The sequence below is a fragment of the Theobroma cacao genome, chromosome 2 (genome assembly GCF_000208745.1).
Source record: "Theobroma cacao cultivar B97-61/B2 chromosome 2, Criollo_cocoa_genome_V2, whole genome shotgun sequence".
In the NCBI taxonomy this organism is placed as follows: Eukaryota; Viridiplantae; Streptophyta; class Magnoliopsida; order Malvales; family Malvaceae; genus Theobroma; species Theobroma cacao.
The window spans coordinates 34,517,402-34,537,511 of NC_030851.1; the positions used below are offsets into that span (position 1 = coordinate 34,517,402).

General features: G+C 37.3%; 2 protein-coding genes across 7 annotated transcripts; both read left to right on the forward strand.

Moving 5' to 3' along the window:
* On the forward strand, positions 2,644 to 10,644 carry LOC18609699. 2 transcript variants are annotated; one of them, XM_007044939.2, is made up of 6 exons: positions 2,644 to 3,757; positions 3,887 to 3,995; positions 4,275 to 4,395; positions 4,548 to 5,282; positions 6,369 to 8,274; positions 9,931 to 10,644. In XM_007044939.2, exons 1-6 carry the CDS (start codon positions 3,562 to 3,564, stop codon positions 10,356 to 10,358), a joined length of 3,495 nt encoding a protein of 1,164 aa, XP_007045001.2. In that variant the 5' UTR covers positions 2,644 to 3,561; the 3' UTR covers positions 10,359 to 10,644. The 2 variants fall into 2 exon arrangements, with proteins under 2 accessions (XP_007045001.2, XP_017971584.1); XM_018116095.1 differs by having other exon boundaries at positions 3,911 to 3,995.
* On the forward strand, positions 11,042 to 19,675 carry LOC18609700 (ATP-dependent DNA helicase Q-like 5). Of its 5 annotated transcripts, none has more exons than XR_001926306.1 (21): positions 11,042 to 12,182; positions 12,264 to 12,317; positions 12,435 to 12,547; positions 12,669 to 12,881; positions 12,979 to 13,057; positions 13,372 to 13,425; positions 13,533 to 13,607; positions 13,734 to 13,787; positions 14,355 to 14,399; positions 14,489 to 14,583; positions 14,670 to 14,799; positions 15,032 to 15,130; positions 15,313 to 15,368; positions 15,462 to 15,564; positions 16,350 to 16,478; positions 16,933 to 17,102; positions 17,338 to 17,362; positions 17,439 to 17,554; positions 18,247 to 18,394; positions 18,537 to 18,605; positions 19,315 to 19,675. XR_001926306.1 is itself a non-coding variant. In XM_018114519.1 (20 exons), exons 1-19 carry the CDS (start codon positions 11,118 to 11,120, stop codon positions 18,341 to 18,343), a joined length of 2,772 nt encoding a protein of 923 aa, XP_017970008.1. In that variant the 5' UTR covers positions 11,042 to 11,117; the 3' UTR covers positions 18,344 to 18,388; positions 18,537 to 18,873. The 5 variants fall into 5 exon arrangements, 3 of the variants coding, with proteins under 3 accessions (XP_017970008.1, XP_007045005.2, XP_017970009.1); XR_001926307.1 differs by having other exon boundaries at positions 18,247 to 18,388; XM_018114519.1 differs by lacking the exon at positions 19,315 to 19,675 and having other exon boundaries at positions 18,247 to 18,388; positions 18,537 to 18,873.

Genomic DNA, 20,110 nt, shown 5'->3' on the forward strand with positions numbered 1-20,110 from the left:
GGTTCGGTTGGCTGCTGAGAGAACGACACGTGCATGGTATGACTTTTAGGTCTTTACCAAATTACCGTGACTTTAGTCAGCTGTTGCATGATGCGTATTTAACTTTTGAGGGACACCCTACCTCAAAAAGGTAAACTCCGACATGATTAATAGCTTAATGGGCTTTAATTACCGTCGGATCTACGTTAAAGTACGATCTGACTAAGGAGCAAAACGTCAATCTCACGCCACGTGTGTTGGGAGAGAGACTTGAGTCCAACTTGGCCTTTTTGTAGCTGCAATTAGAGGAACCGAAACCCACGAGCCTCACGTGCACCACGAAAAGCAAACTGGGAATTCAACGAGACGAGAAAATAATTTTAAGTAAAAAATTACAGTTTCTACTCGCCAAAGTAGTTGCAAATTGAACAGTATCAAAACGGATTAAGCATAACTTTAAATTTTTAATTTTAATAATAAAGAAACCTAAGAATTAAGATAAACTACTTCAGTGTTTTTGACTTCTTTTTTAAATTTCACAACAATTTAAAATATACAAATAAAATGATAAAAAAATGTGTGCTACGTTCCGGGGGTTTAATATATTTTTTTTATTATCTTAGGTTGGGTGTGCTGATTCAATTGATTCCGTTTTGTATACTTAATTGATTGCTTTAAGGAAAAACAATTGCTGTATTACATAGCGAGTTTGTACTGGATTTGCAAATATTTAAATGAGTTTCAACTTAGGATTATTATTGTTATCCTCTAACTTATAGATACTTTCTTATTTTATTGCCAATCCAACTACATATGATTCTTTTTCTCAACCTAATTCGAAAACCGGCACTGATTTTTTGATGTACTAAAATTCACGCAAATATTCTACTACTATCATGTAGTTATGTACCAATGACACATGTACATAAAAAAAAAGTATGAAAATATGAATATTATATTAGTTTATATGCAATCATAATTATTGGTGAGTTTGGGATTGCCCTTCAAGGTCACCTCATCAACATTTAGTCTATAGATTGTTCGGGAATCCTAGCTAAAAACCCAATTGTCAACAATCCAAATGATGGGTTGACAATAATTAAGCCTAATTGATAGCACACCCCTAATAAGACCTACTACAACTCATCTAACGTGAGTTGTGTCTCAAAAGAAGTTTCTGAAAATTGACAAATGCTTTCATGCATTATTTTAATGTTGAGATGCCCTTTTTGTAAAAGAAAAATAAAATTATTATTGAAAACCATCCCTTTGATGGATAGGAAAAGAGTAGTTATCATTGGTTCATCGTGACGAAGCCTTTTAAGTTTACTCCTACACCTACCAATAACAACGACATCATTCTAAATCTAAAATCTTTCCAACAGTGGCCGTACCTAATCATGACCTTGATTGTCATTTTTTGGCTTTCTCGTACTCTTTTGGCTAATGCCTGCCTATATTTTTATGCTTCTGTCTTTTCTTTCTTTTATTTTTAATTTATTACGCCTATGATATAATCTTGTTGTATGCAAGTTTATACAAGGATACAAAACCTATCCTGTACTAACTATATTAACAAACTTTCTATCTAAAACCGAAATTTTAAAATCAATTTTTAAAAAAATTATTTTAAGGATTATATTATCATACACAACTGTAGTTTTTTCATGTAAAAAAGTACACACTTGCCCTATGTCCATTTAACGAAAAATAAGAAAACGAATAAAAATTGGTATCAAACTAAAATAATAAATAAATCAACTAATTAACAAACTAATATAAAGTTAGATTATATGCATGAATAGTTACGAATAAATCAACATAAGATCTATCACCTTAAGAAAAAAGAATATACAAATTTTCGACATGGAATCGATATTTCTAAAACGAAAAAAGTCATATTGGTACATGATTTTGACAATTCAAATCGATCTGTTGAACCAGCATTCAATAAACAATATATGGTGACAGAAGCCAATTAAATTTGTACCTTCCATATAATTTATGAGATGTCCAATTGTTGCCTAAATCAATGTCATGCTGTTGGACATAAACCCATGCTGCTTTTACTCAAAGGGGATCCATAAAATAGAATAAAATAAAATAAATTCAGGTAGAAATCTAAATGGAAGATTTTATTTTGATCCATATTTGCTAATTTTATAATGAGTATGATTGAAATGAAATGGGAAGTGATAGCCAGAGGACAGCTCTGCCCTGCTAAGCGCAGTCACTGTTACACATATGGGTTAAATGTGACGTCGTATTTAGCATTAAATCATTTTAATTACACAAAAAAAGAAAAGGAAATTCGCTGTTTTTCTTTTGTTTTTATCCCTCAAAACGAAGGAGGATTTGATAATTTACCCTCGCGTAACCGCCAAGAGAAGAAAACGTGGAGAAAGAAATGGCTGCGGTGAGGAAAAAACAGGTCCAATTAATGGCTGCCCCGTACGGATGGTCGACGAATTCCAACGGCTACTTACAGTATTATCTAGTCCACTGTAATTACCACACACGCTCAAACTAAACCAGTAAAACAAAAGTTTAATCGAAGATAATTAAAGCTTAAAAGAGGATTAAAAAAGAAGAAAAGAAAAAGAAAAACCGAGAGAAAGGAATAAAAATTAAAGAAAAAAGAAAAAAGAAAATAATCACAGAGCAGAGAGAGAGAGAGAGAGACAAAAGAAAGCGAAAGCTTGCTGCGGAGGAAAGAAGCAAATCTGAACAACAGCCCAACACAATAAACAAAAAAAAAAGGAAGAGAGAGCAAAGGTAGGGTAGTTATTTTACTCTCTTCGAAATTCCACATTCTCTCAGTTTCTCGGAGGAGAGAGAAATGCGAGAAAATTTAAGGTGTCTCCGTTCGAAACCGGTCGGCCTCTGCTTTATGTCACCGATCTGAGCTGTGCAGCTCTCCTTTTCTCAAAGAAGAAAAAGTCATTAAATGCTATTAGATCCAGGTGTCTCATTCAACACCCTTCGCATTGTAATTGGCATTTAAGCTCCATTTTATCTCTTCCAATTTGAGATCTCAATCGCAATCAAAACGAACTTCGTTTTTCCGCTGGAGATTTTTTTTTTCTTTTCACTCGGGTATTCTTTGGTAAGTCAAAAGGCACTTGACGTGTACTTCGAAAGTGGTGAATTAATTTCCGCACTCTAATTTGGAGCAGCGCTGGAAGGCTTGGTTTAGCGGTTACTGGTGGCTGTAAAATTTTGAGTTTTGACTTAGGGTTTGTTCAATGAAGGTATTTTCACTGTTAAATTGATGGAAATCTAGGATTTGGAGGTTTTGTTACGTTATGAGTATCTTAATTTGGTTCTCGTTCTTCAGTTATTGGGGCTGAAGCTCTACTTTCGGAATGTACGGTTATTTCTGTTATTCTCAAAATTTTGACAATTGATAAGGATTTTCTATCAGGTATTGTATTTTAACGTCATTTGGAAGTTGATTGCATTAGTTCATTGAACTCAAAAAGGTAGCGAATTGGGAATAATGGGGCAGGATGGTTGCTGAATATCTATATATGTGGAGAGATTGCGGTGATTGTTTTGTAAGGGTAGATTAGGCCAGCAGGGATGCCTCCTTCTCCAGCATTGAGATACTCTCCGGGAAGGGAGCTGAGAGGGGAAAACCACAAACGTGGGCGAAGTTTGGAGAGTGGGTTGATTGTAAGAGAGAAAGATGATGACCTTGCTTTATTCAATGAAATGCAGTCCAAAGAAAGGGAGAATTTCTTGCTTCAGGCTTCGGAAGATTTTGAAGACACATTTTGTAATTTTCTGCTCTGACTTTTCATTTCAGTTATTTGGGTTTATTTGCCCGTGAATTAGGGAAGGTAGATTAGTGTCTGCAGACTAACGTTACTGTTTGTTTTCTTTGGTTTTGAATTATCATTTACAGCTACAAAACTGAAACATTTTTCAGATCTCAAGCTTGGAATCTCCATTCCTGTTCGAGGAGAGAGTAGTGAACTGCTTACTGCAGATGAGGAGAAAAATGACTATGAATGGTACGTTGTGGATTCCTCTTCAAGATTTTTGAACTTCTTATTTTTAGAACCCTGAACTGAAAAACAAATTTTTGGTTGGAAATTCAGCAGACATAATCTTGCATATAGATTGGTACTGCCCATGTTCAGTGTATATCGGAATAAGTCATTGCCAAAGGAAGCAATATTATTATGTGGTCATTTTATTTCATTCATCTGGTGTATAATGCTATTGAGCTGTTATCAATACTTTTCCAAGTTTTTGGTTCTGACAAAGTGTCCATCTTGGGGATTTTGAAGGTTATTAACTCCACCTGACACCCCTCTTTTTCCTTCCTTGGACGATGAGCCACCACCAGCTAATGTTGCCCGCAGGGGTAGACCTCGGACTCAACCCATTGCCATATCAAGATCATCAACAGTAGGTTATTGTTATTAGTCTTATGGAATGAAACTGTATATTAATGTAACCTGTTCATTAACATTCTTTCTGGGTTTTCTATTGAAACTCATAGCTTACTCTTTTAAATCTCTGCCCATTATCCTCTATGAAAAATGTGCATCAATATGCAGATGGACAAGGGTTACAGAAGCAGTAGGGTTAGTGCAAGTCCAAATCGTTTAAGTCCATCACCTCGCTCTGGGAATAGTACATTACAGTCTAGGGGAAGGCCATCTTCAGCACCTCAGTCCAGTCCAATACGGCCAGCTACTCCAGCCCGGAGACCATCTCCTCCTCCGAGTAAAAGTTCCACACCTGCTCGAAGGTCTTCTACACCAACTCCTCGAAGGACAAGCACGGGCTCTAGTGGTACTGTGGCCGCATCAGGGGTAAGGGGAACTTCTCCTATAAGGACAAGTAGGGGGAACTCTGCATCACCAAAAATAAGGGCATGGCAGTCAAATATCCCAGGTTTCTCCTTAGAGGCACCACCTAATCTTCGTACTTCTCTGGCTGATCGACCTGCATCATATGTGAGGGGTTCCTCACCTGCATCTAGAAATGGCCGAGATGCAAGATTTGGCAGGCAATCGATGTCCCCGACTGCCTCTAGAAGTGCCAGTTCATCTCGTAGTCACGACCGAGACCAATTTAGTTCATACAGTAAAGGTTCCGTAGCATCATCTGGTGATGATGACGTAGACTCTTTACAATCTATTCCTCTTGGTGGATCAAGGCATTCAGTTGCAAGGAGGCTTGGTCCATTCCCAAATAACAAGGCTCCGACCTTTAACAAAAAATCAGCTAGGGTGTTATCGCCAAGTTCTGCTCCAAAACGATCCTTTGACTCTGCACTTCGTCAAGTGGTATTTTATTACTTTTCTTTTGGTCAATATACTTCAATTATGCTAGTTTGGTCTTTGTACAACTATTAAAATATAGGTAGTTAATTTCTTTTACAATTTCTTTTATATAAGTAGTTAATTTGTTTGCTCTATCAATTGCTTAGTTTTCTGAGTTTACCCTGCATTATCTGCTAGTAGTTTATTTAATTCCATTCTCACTGCCATTGAAAAAAAAGAAATTAAAGAAAAAACAAATTGTTTCTCTTCCATTCTTTTTTACCAACATGGTGTATTCTTAATCTACCCTGCATTATCTGCTACTAGTTAGTTAATTCCATTCTCACTGCCATCCAGAAAAGGAAATTAAAGAAAAAGCAAAGTGTTTCTTTCCATTCCCTTTTACCAATGCGGTACAGATTTAGACAGAGGTAATAATGGAAGAAGAGATACCAAAGGTCAACATTAGTACTTAACTGTCTTTTCATATTCATCAGAGTGTAAACCTGTGGTTAATTCTCTCATAAGAATATTCTCAAATTGTTATATTTTTTAATACAATGCTGTATATCTAGAGGTGGCAACTGTGATGGTTTAGATTACAATTAGGTGTTTGATGTGCTCCTGCTATTTAGTGAGAATTGTGCATGGCAATTGTATTCGGACTCAAGTGCTGAAGTCTATCATGACAATGAAGTTTTTGGTTGAATAACTATTCAAAACTTCAGCATTTAATATTAATTTGGCTTGTTTTAAGTGGGAAAGAAAACTAAACTCTTGGAGTTTCCTTTTTAATTTAATGAGTGCATTCTATAAATCACATCTTATATTTAAGTAAATTTTCAATGCAATAAGAATTTTTTTGATGTGCTTTAATGCGTAGAATAACTCTATTACAAACTTTAGTCACTCTGCAAAGGCTATCTTTGCTAATTAAGCAAAAATAAATTAAAGAGAGTTGTGGCAGAATTCATGCAGTGTCTTGTCCTCTTCCTTTCTCACATGTACATTTTCTCAATTAGAAGTGTTTGTGCATAATTAATGCAAATCAAAAGTGCCTGGTCATCAAAAGACATCTTACAGTTTATTATAATCAACATTTTCGTACAGGATAATCGAAAGAGTCCTCCAAATATGTTCAGACCTCTATTATCAAGTGTTCCAAGCACCACTTTCTATGTTGGGAAGGGAAGTTCTGCACATCGTTCTTTGATGTCAAGGAACTCATCTGTTACCACCAGCAGTAATGCAAGTTCTGAGCAAGGTACAAGCGCTGCACTTGATACTGAAGGAAGTGACAACCAACATGATGATATGGCGAGTGAATCCGGAAAGGGACCTTATGCCAATGTTCAAGAAGAAGTTTTTGCTTTCGATAAGATGGATGTCTTAAACAAGGATGCTAGCTATGAAAGATGTGATGGCTCGCTTAATATTCTTATTGTAGATGCTGGTAGAGACTCAGCTATTCAATGTGTCCCTGACCACTCTGAGGAGTTAAGTAACCATGGTCTTGAAGTGGAAATGAGTTCAACTTCTGATGCTCTATGTGACAGGGGTGATCTCTCAGAAGTTGATAGTTTTGAAAATACGAAAATTTGTTCTAAATGTGGTTGCAGGTATCGTGTTGTTGAACATGTTGAGGAGGAAATCAGTCTTTGCACAGATTGCAGTAGGCAAGGTGATATTGTGGCTGTTGACATTTCTGAGACAACAATAGTAACCTCCGAGAACTCCCCAGGGTTGTCTTTGAAACTTTCTGAAGAAGATAAACCATTTCATGAATTGGGAACCACGATGCCTCCATCCGATTTATTGATGGAAGTTACTGCTTCAGTCGAACCCTGTGTTTCTCAGCATGAAGAAAATATCAAGCAAAATGAAAACTTCTCTCGACAAAATTCTCTTGGAAGGTCTCTAGCAGAGGGAGGTGAGCAGAGGCTCGGTTACCAGCAAGAGAGGGACCAACCAACTGTTGGTTGTTCCCTACCTGATAGGGACACTGGAGGTCAGCAGTTGCAGTACTCTGATGAACATTCTGGTTTGAAGGTTAACACCTCAGAAGTTGCAGGCATTTCAGTGCTGTTAAAGAGGTCAAGTAGCAGCAAGGGACCTGTTGTTCAAGGTAGGACCTTTGCTACCATACCTTATGAAGATCTGTCTTATGCAAGAGACAGTTCTAACAGTTTCAGAAGCTCTGTCGGACATGGCAGTATCTCAGCATCATCCTCTGTTGATTTTAGCTCATCTAGACAAACAGATACACGTGTGCAACGGCAGTTAAGTGGTAGAAAATCGGACTTGGAGAATTACAGATATGACACGAATGCAAAGCCTCAAAGCTATGCTTTGTCTTTGTCTCGAAGTTCAAGCAATAATTACCAAGCTTTAAGTCTTGCAACAAGCACAAATGAAGAAAACTTTGAGGGTTCTGTTGGCAGTCTGAAATTTGATGAAGCAGAGGAAATAGCTGTAGTTTCTCAAGCCAAAGTGGTGGCTTCAGAAAATTCAGAAGCATATGTGTCTGATTCATCTTTCACTGGTGCTGCCATTCTCGAAAAAGATGGCATTGAATGGAATGAGTTTAGTAGAACAATGGATACCTTAAACTCAGAGCTTTTAGAGGACAATTCAGCAGCATCATTTCCTCCTTCTGAAGACTGTGTTTCATATGAAAATGGAGATGACTTACCAAGTAATACCAGGATTGTCTCTGGTGTTGAAGCATCAGCTATCACTGTAGATCCTACTATTGACGAACGTAGTATGCAGAATGCTACTCTGGATGGAGTAGACGTTGCTGAGGCTCCTGGCCTCAGCCCTTTGGCCACAATCTCAGAAATAGAAGTTGAGAATTCCTGTCAGAGTTCCTGCAGTTCTGAAATTGATTCATCTCCAACTTCTGAGAGAACCAAGAAGGGATCTGTGGACCTGTCAGTTGCCATACCTTCAGATGTGGATACTACAGCATCTGTTCAGGAGCATAACACATCAGATCATGCAGATGGCATTTTAGGTATGTTATTATTTCATTTTACTTGTTGTCTACTTTGGGGTTTCAACTTTCTTTGAAGTAAATTTTCACTTCCATTCCTGAGAATATGACAATTACCATTTTTAATAAACAATTTATGATGCAGCTATGTTTAATCCTCCATGAACTATCCATGCAACTCATTTAAAAGTTATCAATATCTATTTGTTCTTTAATTATTATTACTTTCTTGTAGTTTTATTGATAAGAGTAGTAAATAGCAGCAACAAGAGCTTTAAGTTCATCTCTTTTCGTAATCTGTTACCAATTTAGGTCTGAATGCATCAACAAAAATCAAAATATAGAAGTTTAGTTTTACTTATATGTATTATGATATCAGAAAGAAATGAAGGTGAGATTTGGTGGAATTGGAATGAAATGATTGGCCTTTTTTTCTTCTTTTTCTTTTGGGATAAGGTCCAAATTTGCCACTCTACTTCGGGTGATAGATTTAAATTGACCACTCATCTTTGAATGGGTGCAATTTAACATTGTATTTTAATTTGGTTCAAAAATGGTTAAAAGTTAACCGTACAAGGAATATCATGCCATTGGGAAGCAAAGGAATATTAAGATGCTGTTAATTTTTTACCATTTTTGAATCCAATTGAAGGTACAGCGTTAAAATTGCATCCACTCAAAGACCTCAAGTATAGTGGTAATTTTGCACCTTATTCCTTGTCTTTTGCTCTTTTGAACCATGACTCATGCATCCCTGCTGTTTCCTACTCAACCTGACACATCTACAACGATAAACTTTTAGATATGGCCAGATGATTAGTATATCCACGCTTACTGTCCCAGTGGCTTTTCATAGATAAGCAAGAATGTAGGAGTATCGGATGATTACTTTGTTCTTTATGGCCTTTCTAATAAAAGTTATGCTCTTGGGAAGCACCTGGTTTGAGGGTGGTTCTGGTTCCAGAACCTGTTTATTTTAGTTTGAGGTGTTTGTACCAAATTTGGATCAGCCAATTACTTACCAATTTTTGGAAAGCTGAAAATGAGACAATTTACCATTCGTATAATGGATGTGACTTGTGAGGATAGCCTGATTCCAAGCCCTGTTTGTTTGGAATGGAGTTTTTGTGGCTTCAATAAGAGATCTGAAGCTTGAAGTGTCCCAAGTTTAGTTTACCACCTAAGAATATGTTACCATTTCATGATCTGCTGAGAAACTACAGCTACCTTCAGAGAAATTACTTATGGAGCAGTTATTGCCAATAAGGTTTGTAATTGAAGTTTATCATTATTTACTAACTCATTTTTATCATGATCATAAAGTTGGGTATTCTTCCTCCTCACCCCCCAAAAAGGTGAAAATGATAGACAAGCATGTTAAATATCTCAACATTGTCCTGGCATGTTTTAACAAGCACAATTTCTTTTATCAGCTTAGTGCACTTGGTCTCAGGTATAGAGACTTGGAAGTTACATCATATTTAATTCCAAAAGCTACTAGCATGTTGCTGTGAATGTTTTTAATGACATTGTTCTCCTGTTATATATCCTGAATGACTTTGTGCATTTTAGATATCCAGTGCTTACAGCCCATAATTCTTTGCTAAAGTTTGGTTCTAATGTGTGGCAGTGAGATTTTGTTTAGCCCCTGATGACCTTTTTTATGCATTTTGACAGAGGAGTCAACTGTCTTGGTAGAATGTCATAGAGGAAGCAAGTCCAGAAGCCTGACACTTGAAGAAGCGACCGACACAATACTTTTCTGCAGTTCCATTGTCCATGATCTTGCCTACCAGGCTGCAACCATAGCCATTGAAAAGGAAAGTTCAGTGCCATTGGATGGATCCAGGCCAACAGTTACAATATTGGGGAAATCAACTTCTGACAGGAAGGACCTTCGAGGGAGAACTGTCGGTAGACGAACTTCAAAATCTCATAAAGTCAGGCAGAGGCGAGTAGAAACTGATGTAAAATCTCCATCTACCAAGACCGAAAATGATGAGAACGCCGATGGATCTTTGATTCGCAATGTTGGTCTCCCAAATAAGGTGGACAGTATGAAGCCTCCAAAGCTAGAATCCAGGTGCAACTGCTCAATAATGTGAAGATAAGTCTTTCATTCAGACCCCCCAGCATGCAGTGCTCCACCAGCCTCCAGTCATATGATGAAGAGAGTGGCAAGTGCTTTGTATTTTAAAATGGTATTGTGTTTGAAAGGCTGTTTGAATTTGTTGCCAATTGGTTTTCTTTGGTTCCAAATTTATTTGTAAGAAACGCCACCTGATGTTGGTGACATAATTGTAAAGTTGTTATTATTTTCTTCTAGGGTTGGTATTAGTGAAAAGGCAGTGGGGGGTTTGTGTTTTTGCTCCATGGCCAAAATTCTTGTTAGTTTTGTTCCTGTTTGTTTTTGTTTCGGGTCCAGTCCTCAGTTGGAGAAAGTGTGAATTAAGCCCCCCCCCCCCTTTATTCATATTCATTATTATGATTATTGAAAATACAGCTCAATTTGGTTAGCTTCTCCTCCCACGCACTGTCTGCTTCTATACTTCCTAGGCTCCATTTCCAATCCCAAATTGTTGATTTTTATTGAAAATTGCTCGTATTTTCTTTACACTCAAAAGAGAAGAAGGGTAAAGACTGCAATGGTTTTACCGTTTGAGAAAAAAGATGTGGCTTGGGCTGGATGTTATCAAGAACAAGTGACCAATAGCCCAAGGTTAATTTAGACATTTGCGTAGATGTTAAAATAATACTCCAGAAAAGAAAAACCCTTGGCGGGAAATTTTAGCGCAAAAAGTGAAGTCGCAGATGGCAGATGCTCTACTCTTCTCTCTCGGTAACTCGATTTACATTTTACACCCATGGACTCCGATTCAGACTCCGACGGCTCTCACATCTCCGCCACTCCTCCACGAGACCCGTTCCCCCCTCCGCGGCGGCCACCGCCTCCTAAACCTCCTACCTCCTCCTACAAATCCAAGATCAAGCCGTCCTCTCATTCAGAAACCATTTCTAAACTCAAAAAACCATCTCCAAAACATACGAAACCCGAACCCCCACCCAAATCCATTCCACAAACAGAGCCACCGCCCCTCCCTTCTCCCATCGGCACTCTTCCCTTCCAGATACGCCGTCCACCGAATCAACCCCACCCAGTCTCCACAGTCCGTTCCCTCGAAACGCTCCCCGCCGGTTTCTTCTCTACACACCGCGCCTCCTTCTCCAAAATCCAGAAACCTTCCCTCAGTTTCGAACCAGAAATCACACCACAAAAAACCACCGAACGTAAAATAAACATCTCTGATTTCTCAGATTCCTCCAAAACTTCCAACAAGAAGCTTCCTAATTTGATAAGAGCTGATGCTCCTTTACCTCCAGTTAATTTACAAAAACGCAGTGTCGAAGGTAACTTCGTGAAGCTCAATATCAACGGCTATAAACGCAAGTTCACCACCAAAGGTAAAAAGACGAACAGTTACTCTTCCAAATCGAAGTATTTCAAAAGAAGCAAGAGAAGAGTCAAATCCGAAGTCAATACGGAGAGCATTTGTGACGAAGAAGGTTTAGTTGCGGAAATTAAGCAGCAGCCTAAAGCGGAGAAAAATATAAAGTTCGAGTCTATCGAAGCGGCGATTTCGGCCGTTCGAAAGGAGGCGTCAGATGAGAACCTGGTGAGGTTGTTGAAAGCGATGTACGGGTATGATTCGTTCAGGGATGGACAGGTGGAAGCGATCAAGATGGTGCTTGCTGGCAAATCGACTATTCTGGTTTTGCCCACCGGAGCTGGGAAGTCGCTTTGTTATCAGATTCCGGCGGTAGTTTTGCCGGGGATTACGTTGGTCGTGAGTCCGTTGGTGGCTTTGATGATTGATCAGTTAAAACAGTTGCCTCCCGTTATTCGAGGTGGTCTCTTGTCTAGCAGTCAGGTTGGAATCGGGTTATCTATCTCTTATGAATTTATTAGTAATTGATAAATGGTGTAAAGTAGTGTTTTTGCATTGAAATAGGGACCTGAAGAGGCTGCCGAGACGCAGAGGCTGATTCAAGAAGGGAGCATAAAAGTGAGTTTATCAACAACATCAAAATCTCTAGAATTTTCCTTGATGAGCTTTTCATAAATTAAACTTTTGAGTTGAAATAGTGCCCAAAAGCTAATGTTTTTGTGGCTTGTGTTTCAGGTGCTTTTTGTTTCACCAGAAAGATTTTTGAATGCAGACTTTTTGTCAATATTTTCCGCTACTACCTTTGTATCACTTGTTGTGGTAGATGAAGCTCATTGTGTATCTGAATGGTGAGTGGTTGAACTACTTTGTTCTTTGATTAGTGTTGGTTATATCCCTTCACTTCCCAATGAAATTTATTTACATCACTTGTAAGTATCCCATGTATTAAAATGAATTTAAAATTAACAGGTCACACAATTTCCGGCCCTCATACATGCGGCTTAGGGCATCTTTACTTCGTGCAGAACTCAATGTTGAATGCATTCTTGCAATGACTGCTACTGCCACAACCACGACTTTGCATTCTGTTATGTCAGCTCTAGAGATTCCCTCAACCAATCTCATTCAAAAGGCACAATTAAGGGATAACCTACGGTTATCAGTTTCTTTGAGTGGCAATAGGCAAGTCCCGTGCTACTTTTTCATTTTACTTTTACCCCATGGTTTAGGTTGTTCTATGAATCTTGGAATATACTTACTAATAGTTTAAACATGATAGAATGAAGGATATGCTAAAGTTGATGAAGTCCTCTCCTTTTTCGGAAGCTCAAAGCATTATTGTTTACTGCAAATTTCAGGTAAAGATGCTTTTCTTTGAATGTTTTAGCGTCTATGGTTCTTGTCCTGTGTTGAATGATTCTATAGCTCTATTCAATTTGCTATCTATGCTTAAGTTCTGAGCAGTTCTATTTTTTGGATAACCTCATTTGTGCTATTTCTTCAAATAGCTTATATTAGCAATTTAGGATGTTCTGCACCTAAATTCATCTGGAAGGTAATCAAAATGTTTCTGAAATGCATCTGATATCAGATTGCTCTAGCTACTGCTTTTATGCAATCTATTTATATTTCTCAGGCCATCAGTAATATATACTTGCACTGGATTTTGCAGTCTGAAACTGATCTGATAAGCAGGCACTTATGTGATAACAATATTTCTGCAAAGGTGAGAATTTCATATTTTCAGTTGTATGTTGTGTAACTTTTTCTGTCAGACTTTATGTTTAATGGCACATAGCAACTCTAGAAAGCTTATTTTTAATTTCCATGTAGAGTTACCATAGTGGTATGATGGCAAGGGATCGCAGCCGCATACAGGAGTTGTTTTGTGCTAACAAGATTAGAGTGGTGAGAATTACCCTGGTCCACTCTGACTGCAGTATCAGAATTATGCACTGAACATGTTTCTTTTTCATTTTAAACGCTTTATAATAGTTATAACCATTACCTTAATTGCTGTGTATCTTTTGTAAGGTTGTTGCAACTGTCGCTTTTGGCATGGGGCTTGACAAGAGGGATGTCGGAGCTGTAAGAAGAAAGACTTATGAATTCTCTAGTTTCTCTGCATCATATTCACATAAATTCTAGTTTAATTTTTTCCACTTGGGCTTAGTTCAAGTGGTAAGGGTGAGGTGGGGTTTGGCTAGAGATCTTAGATTCAAGCCATAGGGAGCCCTTGTATAAAAAAAAAAAAGGTCCAATTTTTGGTGCATTAATGAATTAAAATATAATGATAGTGTACTGTTTATGTGTCATAATTGATCTTATGTGAAAAGGGTAGGCCACTTCTGGTCATCTACTCCAGTTTTCCTGGTTGTCATCTTCACTGAGGTTTGACTTCATCAAGCAGAAAGACGGTTTAGTCAGTGGAAAATTGTTTTTAGTGGGAATTATATAACGGAATCAATTTGGTTTAGGTCTTTGGGAATCTTTGATACCTCTGTGGAAGCATGTAGGGCGGTAATTGATTTTTTATCCTTGTGGGCCTGGGCAAACGCCAATTTCATTTGTGGACTTCATCTTGTGTATATAAACACTTGCTAGGTTTATCACCATGTGATAATAACAGAAGAGTTTCTTCTTGATTTCTTCCAGGTAATTCATTATAGCTTGCCAGAAAGCTTGGAAGAGTATGTCCAGGTTGGTATTTGCTTCTTAACTATTAGGTTTTACGAAGGCATTCTATATCTCAGTGTCTGCTAAATGAAATGAATGATCACCTCTTGTAGGAGATTGGGCGTGGTGGACGAGATGGAAGATTGTCCTATTGCCATCTCTTTTTAGATGATGTAACATATTACAAGCTCCGTAGTCTCATGCACAGGTATTAGCATTATTTTTGTCTTTCTTGAAACATTTATTCAAAGGATTCAAGAATTCTGGAACTGATATATAACATCGTGTTGTCAGTGATGGAGTGGATGAATATGCAGTAAACAAATTCCTTTGTCAAGTTTTTGCTGATGACACAAATTCACATGGGAAAGTTTGTTCACTAATCAAAGAATCTGCATCTCGCAAATTTGATATGAAAGAAGAGGTTCTCTCTCCTACCATGCTGCATGAACTTTCAGAATTTGCATTCTAATATGTGCCATAAAAGAAATGATATCTACATAATCAAAATATACAATTCTCTTAAAACATTTGTTCTAAAATTTGGGGTAGGCTAGTCTTACTATATGACGGTTCTTCTTTCACTGTTCATTTTTTAAAACTATGTTGGTAATCTGACAATGAGCAAAATATTGGCTATCATTCCTCTAATACAGGTAATGCTCACACTCCTAACCCATCTGGAGTTGGGTGAAAGACAATACTTGCATCTGCTTCCACAGCTAAATGTTACTTGCACTCTGAATTTCCATAAGGTAATGAATTTTCAAGTTTATGTCATATGTCTCTGACCTCTGTTAGATATCTCTTATGTTTTAATGGCTTTAGGCAATTAGGTTTTGGAGATTATTTAAGCCCTAAGTGGACTTTTTCATAAAACTTGGAAACTATTAAGTTAGGTATTAACCAAAGATTGGAATAATTTGCATACATGCAGACTTCCCCAACCTTGCTTGCTGACAAGGATACTGCAGTAGCAGCCATTCTGAAGAAGTGAGTATGCTTTTCACGCTTGATTATGATGGCAATTCTTCTTTCAGGCATATACGTCCTGGCAGAGCTAGTTATGCTTTATCAAATTTTCAGGTCTGAAATTAAGCAAGGGCAGTATGAGCTCGATATACCCACTGTGGCAAATAGCATTGGGGTTGCACCTAGTGACCTGTTGAATCACTTGCAGAATCTTAAGGTTGGAATTATCTAAAGAAACCAGTTCTTGTTGATTCTTATACATGTTTATGTGTATGTGTGAGTGACAGAAACACTTCATTTGAGTGGAAGACTTCTCAATACCAAACCAAAGTCATCTTAAATTTTCATCATCTGCCAATAAAAGATATCTTCGCGAGAGACCATATATTCCTAGATTATGCCATTACGTTATGTTTTTCCTTCCCAGATTATCTTACGAAGCTATTAGTTATTTGTAATGAAATATATTTATGCATCACGGTTTCTAAAAGATGACAAAAAGGCCTATGCATTGAAGGTGATGAAATCACCAACAGTTCTGTTGATTTGCATTATGTGTATGTTTGGAACATAATATGGCTTCAATCCACTTTTCTACAACCTATCAGCAGTTGTAGAAAACTTAAAACTCATTTACATCACAGTACAATATATTTCTTTAAAGCGAAGTGTTATTTTTCTGTAGTTATATTTGATTGCTACACTGCTTTTTCATGAATTGATCATAACCATTACTTTGTTCGTCCTTTTGTTACTGGTTTCTTGTGCTTAATTTGGAAGCAGTATCATTTTTCATCTTATTGTTTTTGGAGGGAGCATTTCACCTGCAATTCTTTTTTACTACGATCTTGTAATTATCCAATCACAAGAAAGAATTATGTAGGATTCAACATTTATAAATGTGGGCTCCACATAATATTTTGGTGGACCTTATATTGTGATTGACTAATTGTAGTGTAGTAATTGTAGGAGATATGCTCCTGTTTTTGGGATTGTCTATAGGTAAAAGGAGAAATTACATATGAGCTGAAGGATCCAGCCTACTGCTATAAGATTGTGGAGGTTCCTAGTGACTTTTGTTCTCTCTCGGCACTTCTTACCAGATGGTTACTGGATATTGAAAATTGCAAGGTAATTGAGTCTTAGTTTAATCATTTAGAAGCTGTTAGCATTGTTGCCATAAGATATTAAATTTTTTCTGTGGGGACATTTAGAGAAAAGATCGTGCAACGGTGTTTAATGCTGTAATTTATTTATGTGGCTGTTATTGCCCCGGAAAAGATTCATGTCACAGTAAATGTGGCAATTTCTGTTCCTTGACTGGCAATAAGAACAATGATGCGGTTATAAAGCAGCCTTTCTCCACCTCTAAGTTATGAAGTACTCTTCTTGTTCTACTCTGATGTCAAGGAAATTTAGTATAACAGTGGGATGTTATTTTCATAGCAACCAACATATCTACTTGTTAGCAATGCAAATTTCCAGTTGACTTATAATACTGTAGGCTCTAATGCTTCTCAGAAACAAATTTTCCCCTTCTTTTGTTTGTTAACTTGGACCGAATATTTTTCCACTTCTGAATTAGGTATGGAAATTGGACACTGTGTACAGTGCTGCAGTCTTTGCAGTGGATGCATGTGAGAAGGCACATGGTTGCAATGTTTCCCAGCAGACATCATGCTTGCAACAGAGGATTTTGGATTATTTTAAGGGAGACAATAATCCTGATGTCCTTGATAAGATGACTCACAATAGGTAGATACAAATTCTTTGGTCCTTGGCTTTAAGACAGTAAAGTTGAATGACATTTAACAAGGATACAAGATGGTTCTTGAGTTCAAATTTAAATCCATATGAATAATGTCCCTGTTCACACTTCTTTTTTTTTTTTTTCCTTTTTTAGTTTTTCATGCCGAATATGTCATTTGTTTCTTTCTCTCTTGTAAGTTTTATTTCACCATAATGATAGAACTATCATGTATGTTTGCAGCCCTTTTTTGCGAGCAGATATAAAGGTAAGGGATACACAGCCAATGTAATTCGGTTCTCAAGGGAACTCATAACAATACCTGATCTGTTTGTTTCAAATAGGTCTTTCTGCAGAGCAATTCGCATATTAAGTTTACTCCAAGAGCTGTCGCAAGGATAATGCATGGCATTGGGAGCCCAGCCTATCCTTCTTCAACTTGGTCAAAATCTCATTTTTGGTATGTTATATGTTTCTTAGAAATCCTTGGCATTAATTTTTAACTTTTTATTTTTGGACGGATCCAACACCATTAGTCGCCAGTGATAGTCAAGAAGCCAGTGAAGCAATCCAGTTGAACATCTTGGGCAAATCATAACATCTGATGTTTATGATTATTTTGTTCAAATTATAATGCTGATATCCAAGAATTATTAACATGAAAGCATTTGCAAGTTTCTTGCTTCAGTATACTGTAAGTTTGGACCACTCATATGATAGGTTGTCTAGAGAGATCTCTTGGGCCAAAGTTGGTGCCCACTAGCCCACATGACCCATTGTCGCCATGCAAGGAATGTTCATCCTTCTCTAGATGTTTTGCCTTAAGATTTTTAAGGGTTTCACAGAAACTGGAGAAAATGATTACTATTTGTTTCACATATTTCCTGGAATCTTGCATGATAATCCTATGAAGTCTTTGAACAGCCAGGTGATACAAGAAGAAACTAGGCTTGTTCAAATGTTGCATGATGTGGGCTAAACTCAGGCCTTTGTTAAACTTTCCATTTGAGAAAAAGTCCAAGGATAAATTGTTGTTTTACTGCCCTTTAGCCATTTGCTTGGGCATTATGCTTCCCCAGTGCCTAGCTGCGGTATTATAATCTTTTTCATGAAAGTAGGAGCCAAGTTGATTATTCTAATTCTGAGTTGCAGGGGAAGGTATACACAGATAGATTTCAAAGCAGTTATGAATGCAGCGAAGGCAGAACTTATGAATTTTGTTGGGAAGGATGCACCTTTGTTTGCTTAGTGTCATGTTAAAATGCAAGCAACTGAAGTAGAGAGTCATTTCAAGGTACAGGTGGGTTTTTTTTTTTTTACTTTGAATTTTTTTTAAGTTCATTACACTCTACCTTTGTCCAGCTATTTGTGAAAGTTCAAAAGAATTTTGCATATAGCAGGTGTTTCTGATACTTGTTTTCCATAATGCTTTGGTGGTTTAGAAGTGGGTGTGCAGAATAGAGAAAACCTGGTAAAAAGGCGATGACATGCAGGTGTAATTTATATGGCAGGTAAGCTGCTTCACCCTTCTTCCATTTTTGGTACTTTAAAGCTAGTGCCTAATGACCTTTTCTCAATGTTTACACATCTGAATTAGCCAAATTCAGTAAAAGTAACAGGTACATCACTAGAGTAAATTAGGACTCTGAACTTTAAGGGTATTATGAATGCAAATAGTTAAACAAGATTGCGAACAAGAATGTATAACATGATGAACTAGTCTGGTTGCTCCTACCATTTCTGCCCAACATTGATGCAAGACAATGCCATTTTGATTCATGTATGATATTAAGCACATTTAATATTATCATCTTGCATTTTGTTTGGCGTCAAAGATTAAAAATCTTGGAGCAGCATAACAACCAAAAGACCTGATGATATCGTGTCATGATATTCATGAAGGTGACCATCACATCTTACAAAAAGCATGAGCTGAAAGGAAATTAGAGAATCTACTTGGCTTGGATTTTTTCTTTAAATAATTGATCTAATATGAGCTACATGATCATGCAATTATCAGATGGAATATTGGAACTTAAAACTGACAGTGATTGTGCATTTTGTTTACCGCTGGCAGTATCTTGCATTAGCATTTAGGCATCTAGCATTCTGCTTCAGCTATCCTTACTTAAACAACTGCAAGCCAGAATATCCATTATTTGTAGAAAGGATATGAATTTGACATTTGAATTTTCCTTCCCTTTTTTTTTTTTCTTGCAGACTGCATAAATGATATATATGGTACAAAAAATTTGAAGTTTGGGGGGGGGGGGGAGGGGGGGGTTCACTTATTTTTCCTGGCTCTCCTCCCCCACCATGAGAGAGCTGGGTGGGGAATTGAACGGCAGCTGGGGGTTGAGAGTGAATGAGGCTATTATCATATTAGTTTAAATTCTTTATTTATTATTTATATTGCACATATGGGAATGAGATGATTAAAAATCCCTTACCTGGCATTGAATGTATGGATAGTGATTTATCAAGGAACAAAGAAAGGAATCTGGATTATACCAGAATATGTGGGAGTTATTCCTAAATAAAAGCCCGTTTAGGGTGTCAAATCAAGTTAATACCATTTTAACAGTCAAGACCCATAACCTGCAGTGTTGTGCACGCAAGCGTTTGTGTCTTGAATCAAACTAACAAGTACATTAAAAGGCAAAATAAATAATAATAATAATAAAATTGCCATCCGGCCGACACTTTGTTCGAGGCAGCTGAAAAGCCTGAAGTGAAATCTTTGGTTTCGTTGAAATGACTTGTCCCCTCTTGTTTGGGCCTTTGGTGTCCTTTATTCAATCAATTTTTATTTTCTTGCAATTGAATTTGAGTTCAAAGGATTTGCAAAAATTCCAATCAGGTTTCTCCAACCAAGAATATCTGTTGGCTCACTCTATTATTTGATTTAGGGAAATGCACTTTCTACTTGGTGAGATGTGAACTTCGACCACATTCTTCACTAATTGCTGCCACTTTCTGTTGTTGATGATACTGTTTATATTACTTTAAAAGGGAA

Coding starts and splice junctions, on each gene's coding strand:
- LOC18609700 (XM_018114519.1), top strand. CDS start 11,118: ATGGACTCCGATTCAGACTCCGACGGCTCTCACATCTCCGCCACTCCT. Junction 13,608..13,733: donor GTGCTAACAAGATTAGAGTG/GTGAGAATTACC, acceptor ATCTTTTGTAAG/GTTGTTGCAACTGTCGCTTT. Junction 16,479..16,932: donor TGGATATTGAAAATTGCAAG/GTAATTGAGTCT, acceptor CTTCTGAATTAG/GTATGGAAATTGGACACTGT.
- LOC18609699 (XM_007044939.2), top strand. CDS start 3,562: ATGCCTCCTTCTCCAGCATTGAGATACTCTCCGGGAAGGGAGCTGAGA. Junction 3,758..3,886: donor AGATTTTGAAGACACATTTT/GTAATTTTCTGC, acceptor TATCATTTACAG/CTACAAAACTGAAACATTTT. Junction 3,996..4,274: donor GAGAAAAATGACTATGAATG/GTACGTTGTGGA, acceptor GGGATTTTGAAG/GTTATTAACTCCACCTGACA.